Genomic DNA, 17,699 nt, shown 5'->3' on the forward strand with positions numbered 1-17,699 from the left:
GTATGAAGCCACCAGGGTGGACCAGGCAGTTCAGGTGGACAGGGTGGACCAGGCAGGTCAGGTGGACAGAGTGGACCAGGCAGTTCAGGTGGACAGGGTGGACCAGGCAGGTCAGGGGACCATATTGTATGAAGCCACCAGGGTGGACCAGGCAGTTCAGGTGGACAGGGTGGACCAGGCAGGTCAGGTGGACAGAGTGGACCAGGCAGTTCAGGTGGACAGAGTGGACCAGGCAGTTTAGGGGACCATATTGTATGAAGCCGCCAGGGTGGACCAGGCAGTTCAGGTGGACAGGGTGTACCAGGCAGTTCAGGTGGACAGGGTGGACCAGGCAGGTCAGGGGACCATATTGTATGGAGCCACCAGGGTGGACCAGGCAGTTCAGGTGGACAGGGTGGACCAGGCAGTTCAGGTGGACAGGGTGGACCAGGCAGGTCAGGTGGACAGAGTGGACCAGGCAGGTCAGGGGACCATATTGTATGGAGCCACCAGGGTGGACCAGGCAGTTCAGGTGGACAGGGTGAACCAGGCAGTTCAGGTGGACAGGGTGGACCAGGCAGGTCAGGTGGACAGAGTGGACCAGGCAGGTCAGGGGACCATATTGTATGGAGCCACCAGGGTGGACCAGGCAGTTCAGGTGGACAGGGTGGACCAGGCAGTTCAGGTGGACAGGGTGGACCAGGCAGGTCAGGTGGACAGGGTGGACCAGGCAGGTCAGGGGACCATATTGTATGAAGCCACCAGGGTGGACCAGGCAGTTCAGGTGGACAGGGTGGACCAGGCAGGTCAGGTGGACAGAGTGGACCAGGCAGTTCAGGTGGACAGAGTGGACCAGGCAGTTCAGGTGGACAGAGTGGACCAGGCAGTTCAGGGGACCATATTGTATGAAGCCGCCAGGGTGGACCAGGCAGTTCAGGTGGACGGGGTGGACCAGGCAGTTCAGGGGACCATATTGTATGAAGCCGCCAGGGTGGACCAGGCAGTTCGGGTGGACAGAGTGGACCAGGCAGTTCAGGGGACCATATTGTATGAAGCCGCCAGGGTGGACCAGGCAGTTCAGGTGGACGGGGTGGACCAGGCAGTTCAGGTGGAGAGGGTGGACCAGGCAGTTCAGGGGACCATATTGTATGAAGCCACCAGGGTGGACCAGGCAGTTCAGGTGGACCAGGCAGTTCAGGTGGACAGGGTGGACCAGGCAGTTCAGGTGGACAGGGTGGACCAGGCAGTTCAGGTGGACAGGGTGGACCAGGCAGTTCAGGTGGACAGGGTGGACCAGGCAGTTCAGGTGGACAGAGTGGACCAGGCAGTTCAGGTGGACAGGGTGGACCAGGCAGGTCAGGTGGACAGGGTGGACCAGGCAGTTCAGGTGGACAGGGTGGACCAGGCAGTTCAGGTGGACAGAGTGGACCAGGCAGTTCAGGTGGACAGGGTGGACCAGGCAGGTCAGGGGACCATATTGTATGGAGCCACCAGGGTGGACCAGGCAGTTCAGGTGGACAGAGTGGACCAGGCAGGTCAGGGGACCATATTGTATGAAGCCACCAGGGTGGACCAGGCAGTTCAGGTGGACAGGGTGGACCAGGCAGGTCAGGTGGACAGAGTGGACCAGGCAGTTCAGGTGGACAGGGTGGATCAGGCAGGTCAGGGGACCATATTGTATGAAGCCACCAGGGTGGACCAGGCAGTTCAGGTGGACAGGGTGGACCAGGCAGCTCAGGGGACCATATTGTATGAAGCCGCCAAGGTGGACCAGGCAGTTCGGGTGGACAGAGTGGACCAGGCAGTTCAGGGGACCATATTGTATGAAGCCGCCAGGGTGGACCAGGCAGTTCAGGTGGACGGGGTGGACCAGGCAGTTCAGGGGACCATATTGTGTACATAAAGATATGAAGGAATCCGGCTTGTCCCATAGATGATCAGTTTGCTCTCTGGAGACGTGTTCAGTCTTTCCGCTATCAAATTACGCCATGTAAATAGCGAATCCACCATGGTGCAAGCGCAACTGGCTTTTAAAGGGAATGGGAGATGAGACTCTGATTGGTTTATTGCATGTATATCCCAAAACACACCCATTACTCATTAAGAGAATAGGGACAACCCTTTTAGACCATGCGCCTGGCACGCCGACCCTTTTTCCCGTCGTTAAACTAGCAAAAGTGGATTCGGACACGTCCTAACTGCACTTCCACCTTGTGCTTTAGACCATGTGCTAAGATCGTTAAAATAGGCCCTTTATCGCCCTTGATGTGAACAGGCCTTAAGAAAAATCTTTGTTGTAAAGTATAAATATGTGGTGTATAATAAACAGTTTGGCTAGAAAATCTAGCAGTATTTTCGTGACACTTTGGGGGTCACTTTGGATGAGTGGTAAACAGAAAAAGAATTGCACAGACATGATGACATGTCACACAGATCAATGTCCCTTTAGAATGAGTTTAGCATCATGCCCTTGCTGTGTCCTTGCACCCTGTTAATAACTATATATTTGAGAATTTTCAAAATAGTACTTGTGCAAATAAAGGTTCAGTAAGGAAGAAATCCGAGAGTAAAGCTGCTCTGATGTTAGGACTCATTGTGACCGTTTATCTGCTTTCCTGATTTCCCACTACACTATATGATATTTCAGCAAAGCAACCTTTCTGGTCAAACTCTTGACTGATTTTCATTTTGTCTCTCAATTTTTGTATTCAATTTATATTAAGGTTGGTAAAGCACAAACACATTGTAGCTTATGTCATAGACTGAGAGAATATCTATTTCCTCTGTTGTAATAATGAGGGAAATGACAGATCTGATGTTATATTTCACTCCTACATTGGTAGTACGACGGAAATGCCATCTGAGAGAGACATAAACAGAGAAGCATAGCTAAAATAAATATTTTTATTGTGTTTGCATAATGTTTTTAATAGATCATTAGTACACCTAATGAAATTTGTCATTATGTCTCACATTATTCTATAGGTTTATCTTTATTCTATAGTTTTATCTTGAGATTTTTCTATGAATGCTTATTAGAGAAATATGCACCATATTCAACATATTAACAGTGCAAAATTTGGTAACACTTTATTTTACAGTGTCCTTGTTATATATCTGAAAAATGTATTTACCATAGTAATAACAGTAAATTATGCATAATTACATGCAACTAACCCTAAACCAAACCTAAATGCTAGCCTAACCTTAAAGTACATGTTGTTAATTAATAATCAGTACTTAAATATATAATTACACTGTAACAATGACACCGTAAAATAAAATGTAACCAAAAATGTTGTTGCATGTAATGCGTGTGTGTGTAAATGAATGAATACTGTATATACACACTCACCACACATGTTGGGTGTCCATATTTTATGAGGACATAAACATAATGATTTTTATATTGTACAAACTATATCCCCTGAACCTAACCCTTACCTCTAAACACACAACCTTCACAGAAAACTTACATTTTCGCAAAAAAATAAAATAAAATAATAATAATAATAATAATTTATAACATGTTTTCTTCATAGGGACCATAAAAAAAAAATTCCACTAGGTCAGACATTTCTGATGTTACTACCTTTGTGGGGACGTTTGGGTTTACCAGGGCACACACACACACACACACAAACAAACTGTGATTTCTAATCCAGGAATCATGTTTGAGAACTTTGAGAGGTTTGGTGGAAGAGTGGGGTAACATCTCACAGTAAGAAAAGGCCAGTCTGCTGCAGTCCATGAGGATGATCTGTGGGACTTACAGCAGCTCCTGGCTACACCAGATATGACTGCTTATTTTCATATTGTTCAGGGACTCATTGTTCCATTTCTTTTCATCAAATGTCTGCGGAACTTGTTTATTTTATGTCCCAGTTGTTGAATCTTTTTATGTTCATACCAATATTTATATATTAAGACATTTTCTGGAAATAAAATCAGTTGAAAGTTAGAGGACATCACTTTTTTACCGAGTTTAGTTCTGTATGACTGTCCCTTTTTTTGTCATTATGTTTTTCATGACACAGATGCAACATGACTGATGAAAGTGATTAGGCATAAAGCACATAATATCTACATTTACCATTTATTATAGTACATTGACAATTTATGCTGCATGCTCAGTTTATTAAATTAGCTAATTTATTACAATTTATGAACATTTTGTCAATTTATTTCAATGTGTGTGGAAAGAAGTTAAATTGAACATCAAATGCAGAAAACATACTCTCTGAAATAAGCTACATACTAAGATACATGTAGTGTAAATTACAAATATAAATCCTATAAAGATAATCATATCCTTTATGAGTGACAGTTTAATTACTATTGATGCTCTGTAAAAATATCGACCAGAGAGGATGCTGGCTCAAATATCTTCAGAGTTAAGATGTGTTTAATTGTCTTTTTAAACCAGGGGTAAATTAAAGCATAGATCAGTGGATTCAGTCCTGAGTTTGTGTACAAGACCCATGTCAAAACATTTATGGTTGTGGGAGAGTTTACTGATATAGAACAGATAAAATATGGTATAAAGCAAAGCATATAAACTACCACAATGATTCCTAATGTCAGAGCAGCTTTATTCTCAGATTTCCTCCTCGATGAACCTTCCGTTACACATTTACCACCCTTCATCAGAGAGTTTATAACTTTCACTTGCTGATGTACTACATAGAAAATCCTCAAATATAAAGATATGATAAGGGTACATGGAAAAATAAAAGACACAAACAGATCAATAACTCCCCAAGCAAATTCCCCCACAAGAGAACACTCTCCATAACACATGTCTGTTCTGAGTGAAGTGTCAAAATATTCATTATTATTTATAAGGGTAGTGGTATAAGCTGAGAAACAAAGCCAGCTCAGACAGATGCCTATTAAAGTTTTAGTTGTGGTTATTTTCCGTGGGTACTGTAAAGGGTGACACACAGCCACATAACGATCAACAGCAATTAAAACTATATTACAGAGAGATCCTGGGAAAACCAATCCAAGGATTATCATAAACAGATTACAGAAAGTGTCTCCAAAATACCAACACGTCTCAATCTGCCTAGAGCCCTCTACGGGTATAATAAGTCCCATAAGCATGTCGGCCACAGCCAGAGAGAGAATAATCAGGTTTGTTGGAGTGTGAAGCTTCTTGAAGTGAGAGATGGAGATGATCACCAGCAGGTTCAGAAACACAGTCCATGCTGACAGCAATGATACAAACACATACATGATATTGTATTCATATTTAGAGCGTTTTCCCTTGATACATGATGAGTTGATGGCAGGAAAGCAGTATTGAGTCTCATGATCCTCTGTCTCATAGGCCATGAGTTGAGTCTCCTGCTGTTAGGAGTTTGTTCTGCTCTCTTTCTTGTCATATAATTTATATAGTGTCTAGATCAGACGGCCCACCCATCTACTGCCCACTGATGATGTAACATTCAAATGTTTGTTTTTTAATTCATTTTTTTTATTCTTTTTTTTTAACATTAGCTTTGAAATGCAATTAATTTCTTCAGTCCAGATTAGAATTCTCTTACACTGGTCATTTTTTTTTTTTTTTGCATCATTTCTTCGCTGTCTTGGTATTGTTTAGGATTTCCACATGAAAGCAAAGCACAGGTGGAACTGAACTGAACACAGGTGTGGTGGATTTTGCTTTAATCAGTAATCAGCCACTGTAGATCACCCTTCCTTTGAGCGGCTCCTGGAACTCATCTGAGGGGTCTCTTGGTGAGGTTAAGATGATTTCTGTGAATTAGGAATGGGGTCCAGAAATAGAGGGGTTATGTCATCAAGAATGCTTGAGCTGTCCATAACCCTCCCAGTTTACCCTGTAAAATAACTATTGCAATGTAATAGGTAGGCAATAACTGTCCCCTATACAGAACACATTATCAAAAATGGTGAAATAATCTTTATACTGTACAGTAAAAAAGCTATTGAATTGAACATATGTGTAATAAAAAGGTTTCAGTTCCCAATGACATAAAAGTCAGTGGGAAGCGAAACTGTCTGGTTACTCACATTCTACAAAATATCTCTTACTGGTTTGGTAAGACATGAGTGCAAGGGCTTTTTACAATACAGATGTCAGGGTTCTGTTACTTCTGTCTAGTCTATTTCTTGGTTTTGTGATAGAGCCCCAAAATTTACTGTTATTACTATGGTAATGACATGCAACTAACCCTAAACCAAACCTATCCTTAAAGTACATGTTGTTAATTAATAATCAGTACTTAAATATATAATTACACTGTAACAATGACACCGTAAAATAAAATGTAACCTAACATGTTGTTGCATGTAATGTGTTTGTGTGTGTGTGTGTAAATCAATGAATACTGTATATACACATGCACCACACATGTTGGGTGTCCATATTTTATGGAGACATAGACATAATGATTTTTATATTGCATGAACTATATCTCCTGAACCTAACCCTACCTCTAAACACAACCCTCACAGAAAACTTACATTTTCAAGTATTCAAAGGCAGGTGTGCTGAAGCAGGTTGGAACTAAACTCTGCAGGACAGTGGTCCTCCAGGAGCAGGATTGAAGACTTCTGATTTATAACATGTTTTCTTCATGGGGACCATAAAATGTTTTTCCACAAGGACAGACATTTTTGATATTACTATCTTTGTGGGGACGTTTAGGTTTATCAGGAAACACACATAAACTGTGATTTCTAATCCAGGAACCATGTTTGAGAACTTTGAGAGCCTTGGTGGAAGAGTGGGGTAACATCTCACAGCAAGAATCAGACCGCTACCATTTTGTCTATTTAAAAGGAGAAAAATCGATCATAATTCCAGTAAACTATGGAGTGCCGCAGGGATCTGTGTTGGGCCCTCTGTTATTCTCAATATATATGCTGCCACTTGGAAATATTATAAGGAAACATGGAATTAGTTTCCATTGTTATGCTGATGACACTCAAATATATATTTCATCACGGCCAGATGAAAACGCTAAATTATCCAAATTGACAGAGTGTGTTAAAGATATAAAAGATTGGATGACGCATAATTTTCTTTTATTAAATCCAGACAAGACAGAGGTAATACTTATCGGTTCAAAAAACCGCCCACAGAACCTCTCACAATACAACTTTGACATCGTAGGATGTCCTGTTACTTTATCCTCTACAGTAAAAGACCTGGGTGTTATACTCGATTGTAACCTGTCTTTTGAAAATCATATTTCGTATGTTACAAAAACAGCCTTTTTCCACCTTAGAAACATTGCTAAGCTACGTAATATGCTATCAGTTTCTGATGCAGAAAAGTTAGTTCATGCATTCATGACCTCGAGACTAGATTACTGTAATGCTTTATTAGCCGGTTGTCCTGCATCCTCAATAAACAAACTACAGTTAGTCCAAAATGCAGCCGCTAGAGTTCTTACTAGATCAAGAAAATATGATCATATAACACCGATTTTATGATCACTACATTGGCTACCTATAAAGTTCCGTATTAATTATAAGGTATTGCTATTGACTTATAAATGTCATGGTGAACAAAAGACAGAAGCAAATATGCAGGTAACTCAGTTTATTCTTATACATGTAAGTGAAAGTCCGGTGATGAGTGAGTAGCTGGTAACACAGGGACTGGATGGTCAGCGAGATGTCCGTGGTGAAGTGCTGAAACCGTGAAACCCAGGTGAAGACGAAATCCGAGGAACGAGGGACAGGAACTGGAACACGAAACAGGAACGTCGACAAAACTGGGATAACACACGGGAGACATCAACCAACGATCTGACAATGAGAGAAAAGTGCGGTGAGGCTTTATAGGTGTTAGAATGAGCTGCAGCTGGAGTGTTGAATGAGATCAGCTGGATCGCTGATCATCCGGAATGAGTGCCACGCCCACTCACACACACACACACACACACAGAACAACAGTTACACGAGACAAGAAGGAAACAATGAATTTATGAACCGTGACAGTACCCCCCCCCCGTAGGAACGCCTCCTGGCGTCCCTAGGCTCCCTTACCTGTCGATTGTAATCATCAATAAGGGAGTGATCCAGAATGTCTCTGGCAGGTACCCAACTTCTCGCCTCCGGACCGTAACCTTCCCAGTCCACCAAGTACTGGACTCCGCGTCCCCTCCGCCTCATGTCCAGAATACAATTTACCGAATAGGTTGGTTCCCCGTCTACGAGACGCGGCGGTGGGGGAACCGGGGCTGGCGGATTAATACGGGAATAAAACACGGGTTTAATTTTGGATACATGAAACACGGGATGAATCCTCCTGTACACTGGAGGGAGGTTGAGTCGGACTGCCACCGGACTAATGATCTTGGTGACAGTGAACGGGCCGATAAATTTAGGAGCAAGTTTATTAGAAACGGAGCGGAGCGGAATGTTCCTGGTAGAAAGCCACACTTTTTGACCAACGACGTATACGGGAGGCCTAGAGCGGTGGCGATCGGCTTTGGCCTTGGTGCGCGCTCCCACCTGGAGTAGAGTCTCGCGGGCTCTAGTCCAGGTGCGACGACACCTCTGGACAAATGCGTGGGCAGAGGGAACCGCGACTTCGGACTCCAGACTAGGAAACATTGGTGGCTGGTAACCTACACTACACTCAAACGGAGATAGGCCCGTAGATGACACTGGCAACGTATTGTGTGCGTACTCCACCATAGACAATTGCTGACTCCACGAGGAAGGATTCTTGGAAACCAGACATCGCAACGTTCTCTCCAGATCTTGGTTGGCTCTCTCAGTTTGCCCATTGCTCTGGGGATGAAACCCTGAGGACAGACTTACAGTCGCCCCTAATAATCTACAAAACTCTCGCCAAAATTTGGACACAAATTGAGGTCCTCTGTCGGAAACCACGTCTGTCGGGAGGCCATGTAAGCGAAAGACGTGATTAACGACGGTCAACGCTGTCTCCTTGGCTGTGGGTAATTTGGGCAAGGGAATAAAATGGGCCGCCTTCGAGAACCGGTCCACCACGGTCAAAACTACCGTGTTACCCCGAGAGGGTGGGAGGGCGGTGATAAAATCTAGCGAAATATGGGACCAGGGTCTCGAAGGGACAGGCAGCGGTTGGAGTAACCCATCTGGGGAACGATTGGAAGTCTTACCAGTGGCGCAAACTGAGCAAGCCAAAACAAAACTGTGAACATCACGAGCCATGAGTGGCCACCAGAATCGTTGCTTGACCAAAAACTTGGTACGATTAACTCCTGGATGACAAGCCACATTGGAACAATGCCCCCACTGAATAACGTCGGACCGTAATCCCTCCGGTACAAATAAGCGGTTCGGTGGGCAACCGGCCGGGGGCGTTACCCCTTCTAAGGCTCTCTTGACCTTCGATTCGACCTCCCATACGAGTGTGGAGACAAATAGATTCTCGGGTAAAATGCACTCGGGAGTAGACGGGCGTTCGGAACGATCAAAAATTCGCGATAAAGAATCAGGTTTGATGTTTTTGGAACCCGGGCGGTACGAGAGTGTAAAATCAAAACGTCCGAAAAAAAGTGCCCACCGAGCCTGCCTGGAGTTCAATCTTTTGGCAGTCTTAATGTATTCCAAATTCTTATGGTCTGTCCAGACGATAAAAGGTACCCCCGACCCTTCTAACCAGTGACGCCATTCTTCCAATGCTAACTTGACCGCCAACAATTCTCTGTTACCAATGTCATAATTGCATTCGGCAGGAGACAAACGATGGGACAAAAACGCGCATGGGTGCATTCTATCGTCTGAGGGAGAACGCTGAGAGATCACTGCACCTACCCCCACCTCTGACGCATCAACCTCCACCACGAACTGACGTGATGGATCAGGGGTAATCAAGATGGGAGCCGAAACAAAGCGACTCTTGAGTTTGGCAAACGCAGCCTTAGCTGCGTCTGACCACCTGAACGTAGTTCTGGGGGAGGTCAAGGCAGTCAGAGGCGAGGCTAGTTGGCTGAAGTTGCGAATGAACCGCCGGTAGAAATTGGCGAACCCCAGAAACCGCTGTAGGGCATTACGGGAATCTGGAGTTGGCCATTCCACCACAGCCTTAACCTTCTCCGGATCCATCCGAATTCCCTCAGCCGACACAATGTACCCTAGAAAAGAAACAGACTGTGCATGAAAATCGCATTTCTCCGCCTTGACAAAAAGCCCATTCTCTAACAACCTCTGAAGCACTCGTCGGACGTGCTGCACGTGTTCCTGGAGAGAAGATGAAAAAATCAATATGTCATCCAGGTAGACATATAGAAACTGGTCGACCATATCTCGCAGCACGTCATTGACGAGTGCTTGGAAGACTGCTGGGGAGTTGGACAGCCCGAAGGGCATGACCAAGTATTCAAAGTGCCCCCTGGGGGTGTTAAAAGCAGTCTTCCACTCATCCCCCTTCCTGATGCGGACCAAATGATAAGCATTACGTAAGTCCAATTTAGTGAAGACGGACGCTCCCTGCAACCTCTCGAAGGCTGAAGACATCAACGGCAAAGGATAGGTATTCTTTACCGTGATGCTGTTCAGCCCTCGGTAATCAATGCAAGGTCGCAGAGAACCATCCTTCTTCCCCACAAAAAAGAACCCCGCCCCCGCTGGAGAAGAGGAAGGACGGATGAACCCCGTTGCTAGAGAATCAGAAATATATTTCTCCATGGCCCCCCTCTCTGGAACAGAAAGCGAATATAACTTGCCCTTAGGCGGAGATTTACCTGGCAGTAAGTCTATTGCACAGTCATAGGGACGATGCGGAGGAAGAGAAGCAGCCCGAGACTTACTGAACACTTCCTTCAGGTCCAGGTACTCCGTGGGCACGTTAGATAAATCCCCTGCCTCCTCCTGAAACACAGAGACAGAAACAGACGGACAGGCAGAGACAAGACAGGACTCATGACACTTAGTACTCCATTCAAACACCGTGCACTGCTGCCAGTCAATTTTGGGGTTGTGTTCGATGAGCCAGGGATGTCCTAGGACTATGGGTGCGAGAGGGGAGTCCAGTATGTAAAATGACAGGGTCTCACTGTGGTTGCCAGATGTGATGAGCGTGACGGGTCCGGTGGTGAGTGAAATGTTAGGTAGATCTTGGCCATTGAGTGCGCGGACTTCAATCTTGCGGGTGAGTGGTAAGAGAGGAATTTGAAATTTGTGTGCAAACGTGTAGTCCATAAAATTACCCTCGGCCCCGGAATCCACCAGTGCTTGTCCGTCGTGCTCGTGAGCTGACCATCTCAGTCTTACTGGGAGGAGCGTCGATGTTGATGAGGTCTTCTCGGCAGAGATCCCACCCGACAGTCGCCTCAGAATTACTGCCGGGCCTGCCCCTTTAACTGGACAGCGGAAAGCGAAGTGTCCTGATGCCCCGCAGTACAGGCAGAGTCCTTGGGATCTCCGCCTTTCCTTCTCCTCCCGAGTAAGCCGAGCCCGCCCAACCTGCATGGGCTCGTGATCGTAGACGGGGCTGACCGCATCCCCACCGCTGGACCGTTGAACCCCGGCTCTTTCCGCCATTCGACCAGGCAACCTCCGTCGTTCAACACGGGATAAACGAGCATCTACTCGAAGTGCCAGTTCAATAAGTCCATTAAGGGATGTGGGCAGGTCCAGGGGGTAGATTTCCTTCTGGATGCGGTCAGCCAGCCCATGCAGGAACATGTCCCACTGCGCCTCCTCGTTCCAATGACACTCTACCGCCAGGGTTCTGAACTCAATCGAATAGTCAGAGACTGACCTCTCTCCTTGCTTGAGCTCTGCTAGGATGCGGGCCGCCTCTCTCCCGGTGCTGGCGCGGTCGAAGACCCTCTTCATTTCGGCGGAGAGTGTCTGGAACGAGGTGCAGCATGGATCTTGATTCTCCCACACCGCCGTTCCCCAGAGTGCTGCCTTCCCAGTCAAGAGCGTGAGAGCGAAAGCCACCTTGGCCGATTCGCTGGAGAATGTTCTTGGCTGCAGGGAGAAATGCATCGAACAGCGAGTCAAAAACGCTCTGCAAAAACTAGGCTCACCTGCATAGGTTTCAGGTACGGGAAGGCGTGGCTCAGACTGGAAAGCATTCTCCGGTGGTGTGGGGGGAACGGACGGTGTGGGTGGCGCAGTGGGATTTCGCAGGAGTAGTAATTGCTGGGTGAGCTCGGACACCTGTGTCACCAGCGCTTGTACTGCTCGAGCTGTGTCGTTGATATTCCTTTCCTGATGATCCATACGTTGTATACTGGTGTTGACAAAAGTCTCGAATGAAGATGGTTTACCTGCTGCTTCCATAGCATGGTCAGATCGTTCTGTCATGGTGAACAAAAGACAGAAGCAAATATGCAGGTAACTCAGTTTATTCTTATACATGTAAGTGAAAGTCCGGTGATGAGTGAGTAGCTGGTAACACAGGGACTGGATGGTCAGCGAGATGTCCGTGGTGAAGTGCTGAAACTGTGAAACCCAGGTGAAGACGAAATCCGAGGAACGAAGGACAGGAACTGGAACACGAAACAGGAACGTCGACAAAACTGGGATAACACACGGGAGACATCAACCAACGATCTGACAATGAGAGAAAAGTGCGGTGAGGCTTTATAGGTGTTAGAATGAGCTGCAGCTGGAGTGTTGAATGAGATCAGCTGGATCGCTGATCATCCGGAATGAGTGCCACGCCCACTCACACACACACACACACACACACAGAACAACAGTTACACGAGACAAGAAGGAAACAATGAATTTATGAACCGTGACAATAAAGCCCTAAACGGCTTAGCTCCAGTCTATTTAACGGATCTTCTATCACCCTATAATCCATCACGCCCTTTAAGATCAATAAATTCGAGGCTTTTGGTCATACCTAGGATATCCAGATCAACCAAAGGAGGGAGAGCATTTTCGCATTTGGCTCCAAAACTCTGGAATAGCCTTCCTGATACTGTTACTCCGTTACTCGGACTCACTCTCCCAGTTTAAAACTAGATTAAAGACGCATCTTTTCAGCCAGGCATTCATATAATATTGTTAATCTCACAGTTTCAAACTACAATCCGGCCTGTAGTTCATAAATGCCAGAGGAGAACTGGCCCCCGACTGAGCCTGGGTTCTCCCAAGGTTTTTTTTTCTCCATTAGGTCACCTGATGGAGTTTTAGGACACCATTAGGTCACTTGATGGAGTTTTTCGGTTCCTTGCCACTGTTGCCTTTGGCTTGCTCAGTTGGGGATATTTTGGGGATATTTAATTTAATTTTATTCTATCAATCAATAAATTCCACTAGAAACAAACTTTGTTGTATTATTTTATTTTAATACTGTGAAGCTGCTTTGATACAATCTGTATTGTGAAAAGCGCTATACAAATATACTTGATTTGATTTGATTTGAAGAAATGGACAGTCTGCTACAGTCCATCAGGATGATCTGTGGGACTTACAGCAGCTCCTGGTTACACCAGATATTCCTGTTCATACATCTGTTCCTGTTCCTGAGCCAGTGTCTCCGGACAAGAGGGCCGCCACCACCGAGCCAATGTCTCCGGACAAGATGGCCGCCGCTGAGCCAGTGTCTCTCGAAAAGATGGCCGCTGCCGCCGAGCCAGTGTCTCCAGACAAGATGGCCGCCACCACCGAGCCAATGTCTCCGGACAAGATGGCCACCGCCGAGCCAGCTGGTCCTGCCCAGCTTAAAGCCCCCTATCGCTGCTGGTCCTGTCCAGCCCAGAGCCGCCTTCGCCGTTGGTCCCGTCCAGCCCAGATTCTCCTTCACCGCTGGTTCTGTCCAGTCCAGAGCTTCCTTCGCCGCTGGTTCTGTCCAGTCCAGAGCTTCCTTCGCCGCTGGTTCTGTCCAGTCCAGAGCTTCCTTCGCCGCTGGTCCCGTCCAGCCCAGAGTCTCCTTCGCCGCTGGTTCCATCCAGTCCAGAGCTTCCTTCGCCGCTGGTCCCGTCCAGCCCAGAGTCTCCTTTGCCGCTGGTTTCGTCCAGTCCAGAGCTTCCTTCGCCGCTGGTCTCATCCAGTCCAGAGCTCCCTTCGCCGCTGGTTCTGTCCAGTCCAGAGCTTCCTTCGCCACTGGTCTCGTCCAGTCCAGAGCTTCCTTCGCCGCTGGTCCCGTCCAGTCCAGAGCTTCCTTCGCCGCTGGTCTCGTCCAGTCCAGAGCTTCCTTCGCCGCTGGTTCTGTCCAGTCCAGAGCTTCCTTCGCCGCTGGTCTCGTCCAGTCCAGAGCTTCCTTCGCCGCTGGTCCCGTCCAGTCCAGAGCTTCCTTCGCCGCTGGTCTCGTCCAGTCCAGAGCTTCCTTCGCCGCTGGTCTCGTCCAGTCCAGAGCTTCCTTCGCCACTGGTCTCGTCCAGTCCAGAGCTTCCTTTGCCGCTGGTCCCGTCCAGCCCAGAGTCTCCTTTCCCTGCTGGTTCCTTCCAGTCCAGAGCTTCCTTCACCGCTGGTCTCATCCAGTCCAGAGCTTCCTTCGCCACTGGTCCCGTCCAGCACAGAGACATTTTTTCCGCCGCTGGTTCTGCCCAATCCTGAGCCTGTCTCCATCCCAGAACCTCAGCCCTCACCAGAGATGGCCGCCGACGTGCTTGTTCTTGAGCCGGTGTCTGTTCTTGAGCCGGTGTCTGTTCCTGAGCCGGTGCCTGCTCCAGCCTATGACTCTGTAGATGGGGGGGGGGGGGGGGTCCCACGATTCCTCTTCAGCCAGCTCCGTTATGGCCACTCATGGCCGAAGGGTCGTCTCGGCCCAGGCCGCCTGAAGGGTCGTCTTGGCCCTGGCCACCTGAAGGGTCGTCTCCGCCCTGGCCACCTGAAGGGTTGTCTCCGCCCTGGCCGCCTGAATGGTTGTCATCGCCTGAAGCGTCGTCTCTGCCCTGGGGGTTGTCTCCGCCTGAAGGGTCGTCTCTGCCTGAGGAGTCGTCTCCGCCCTGGCCGCCTGAGGGGTCGTCTCCGCCCTGGTCGCCTAAGGGTCGTCTCCGCCTGAAGGGTCTTCTCCGCCCTGGTCGCCTGCACTGCCTGCTCCGCCCTGGTTGCCTGCACTGCCTACTCCGCCCTGGCCTCCCGTACTACTGTAGTCTCCAGGCCCTCTTCCGCTCCACAGGCCTGGCCCTCTATCCCACCCCCCGGGTCCGCCTCTGCTCCACCACCCTCCTGAACTATTTCCTGAGGAGTGTCTGGAATCCGCTCCTTAAGTGGGGGGCTATGTCATGATTCCTGTCCTGTGTTTCCCTTGTCTGGTGTGCACTTTTGTTATTTCCTGTTCTGTGCCATGATTTGTAGTCCTTTGTAGTCTTTCTTGTTTATTAGTCTCCCCAGGTGTTTATCAGCCCGCAGGGTCGACATTGAAAGTTCCTCGCACTCAGGGCAGCCGCCCGTAGAGAGTGCGGTGGCGGCGTGCTCGCGGCCCAGGCAGAGAGCGCAGATGAGGTGGCGGTCTCCGTTGCTGAGCGGAGCGCGGCACGAGCCGCAGGAAAAATGGGCATTTTGAGAAAAACGCCCCGTGCTCTTTTAGAGTGAGAGAGAACGTGTGTCGCAGGGCGAACACGCAGAAAAGGATACGTCGCCGGATAGCGTAGCAGGCACGGATGGCTGAAGGCGGCGAAGGCGGCCGGCTTCTTCAGGCGCTGTCCTAAGCTTGCTTGGTCGCTGGTTTCAACAGCGGAGGCTCTCAAGATCCAGCAATGCGAAGAGCTTCGCTGAAGACTAGAAAATCAGATATTCAGCCTGTGAGCCCTCGTTATATACACGCTGGCCACACCCATCTTGACGGTTAGAGGGGTGTGGAGGGCGCGAAGCTGATTTCACGAGGCTGATAGGCTTAAGCAGTTGCCGCCGAGCAGCCAATGAGCACGCTTATACAGCCTGCCTTGGTCTGCCGGCTGCCGCACTGCATTGACGAATACAAAATTAAGGATAATTTTTGGCTTCAGATCTCGAAGAAAGAAGACTTTCCTGTAGAGTAAGCAACTTACGCAATACGAGAGAACCTCTCGTAAGAGAACTCAGTTGTTAACTGCTGGATTCTGTACTCACCACTGTTGTTCTGTGAACATAGAGAACCTGTTATCCGCCACTGCATTCTGCCATCGCTGCCCTGCGAGGGATCCTATTATCCGTCGCTGCACCCCAACTGCCGCTGGCCTGTGAAAGGAAGGTGACACTCAGTATCTGATGCTGTCCTGTGAAAAGAGAAAGCCCACTGTCTGCTGCCACCCACCTGTAGTCCCTTGTGCCCTGCCCACCACCTACTGCTGACTACTGCATTTCATCTGGCGGTTATTGCCTTCTGCCTACCATATACTGCTCATTGCTCCCCACCAAAAGGTCCTGGTCCTCCGTCCAATCTCCGCTATCCTGTGAAAGAGAGGTGACACTCAGTTATCTGATGCTGTCCTGTGAGAAGAGAAAACCCACCGTCTGCCGATCCTTACCTGTAGCCCCCTGTGTCCTGTCCACTACTTACGTTGGTCTGCTGTCTGCCATCTGAAGGTCCCGGCCCCTGGACCAATCCATCCCCTTTCTCCCTCCCCATCCCCTTCTATCCTACGAGCAGAGCTACCCAGCCACCTGCTGTTGCTTAACCGAAGGCATCCGTCCCTTGTCCCTTCCCCTCCCCCCTGTACTGATCCGTGCAAGGAGGTGATCGACTGGCGGCTGACCTGAGCCTTCCTCCACTGAAGCCCCGTTCCGACGAGCGGCCCCTATGAAGAGTTCTGTGTCAGTGACATTCCTTTAAAGTTGTTTTTACATTCAATAAAAAGAATTAAGTTTTTTATATCACGTCATTGTCTGGCCTTTGGTGTGTTTTGGTGTAGCTCCTCCGGAGTGGTGGTTGTCCTCGGCCCTAGTGGTGACATATTAATGATGTGTTTACACTTCTTCGCATAAAGCTTTCTTACACAAAACACGTCTTTAATATATCAAATATATAATATATTGTCAATATATTGTCGGTAACACTTTATAATAACGTTCAGTTGTAAGTCATTTATAAGTGGTTAGTTACTGATGAACTAATCATTTACAAAACATTCATAAATGATTAGCAAGTGATATACTAACATTTTATGTATGTTTTGTAAATTCCGTTACAAGTCATTTACAAGTGATTAGTAAATGATTAACTAATTATTTACGAAACATGACTATGCATTCATAAATGATTAATAAGTGATATGTTCATTATTGTATGTATGTTTTGTATATTCAGTTGTACGTCATTTACAATTGATTAGTTAATGATTAACTAATCATTTACAAAACATGAATATGCGGTTCATAAATGTTTAATAAATTATGTTGTTGTTTTTTATGTATGTATGTAGCAATTAGAGGGTGCAGAAAGTGTTGTAAATGCCTTGTATACACATACAGATCATTTGTAACAGGTAAGTAACAGTGTTTAACACAGTGATGTGTAAATGCATGAATAAATCATATACAACACTTTCTGCATCCCCTAATCTAAAGTGTAAACTATTCATTACTTGTAAATGTGTTACACATCATTCGTAGATTACCACTTCAGGAATCAATAAGGCATAAGATCAACAAATCGTATCTACGAATGATGTGTAACATCATATCAGCTCAAGAAAACACATCAAGTTTAATCAGATCATTGTACTTGTTTATACTGTCTCGGAGGCTGTGAGGAATAATACTATCGTAATAATAATACTGGAAAATGTACCTCAGAAGTGCTGGTATTTCGAGGAGCAACGGATGGAATACTGTAGTATTTTTTTCATTCTCAAGTGAATCGC

At 47.2% G+C, this 17,699-nt stretch overlaps 1 protein-coding gene across 1 annotated transcript; it reads right to left on the bottom strand.

Annotated features, from left to right (window-relative positions):
• Positions 1-4,314: 4,314 nt before the first annotated feature.
• Positions 4,315-5,356, bottom strand: LOC308688605 (trace amine-associated receptor 13c-like; the record flags this gene model as incomplete). Its single annotated transcript, XM_081361783.1, has 1 exon — positions 4,315-5,356. The coding sequence occupies exon 1, from the start codon at positions 5,314-5,316 to the stop codon at positions 4,315-4,317; it is 1,002 nt and encodes a 333-aa protein (XP_081217909.1). The 5' UTR covers positions 5,317-5,356.
• Positions 5,357-17,699: the final 12,343 nt, after the last annotated feature.

This window comes from Scardinius erythrophthalmus (genome assembly GCF_964197995.2).
Source record: "Scardinius erythrophthalmus genome assembly, chromosome: 1".
NCBI lineage: Eukaryota > Metazoa > Chordata > Actinopteri > Cypriniformes > Leuciscidae > Scardinius > Scardinius erythrophthalmus.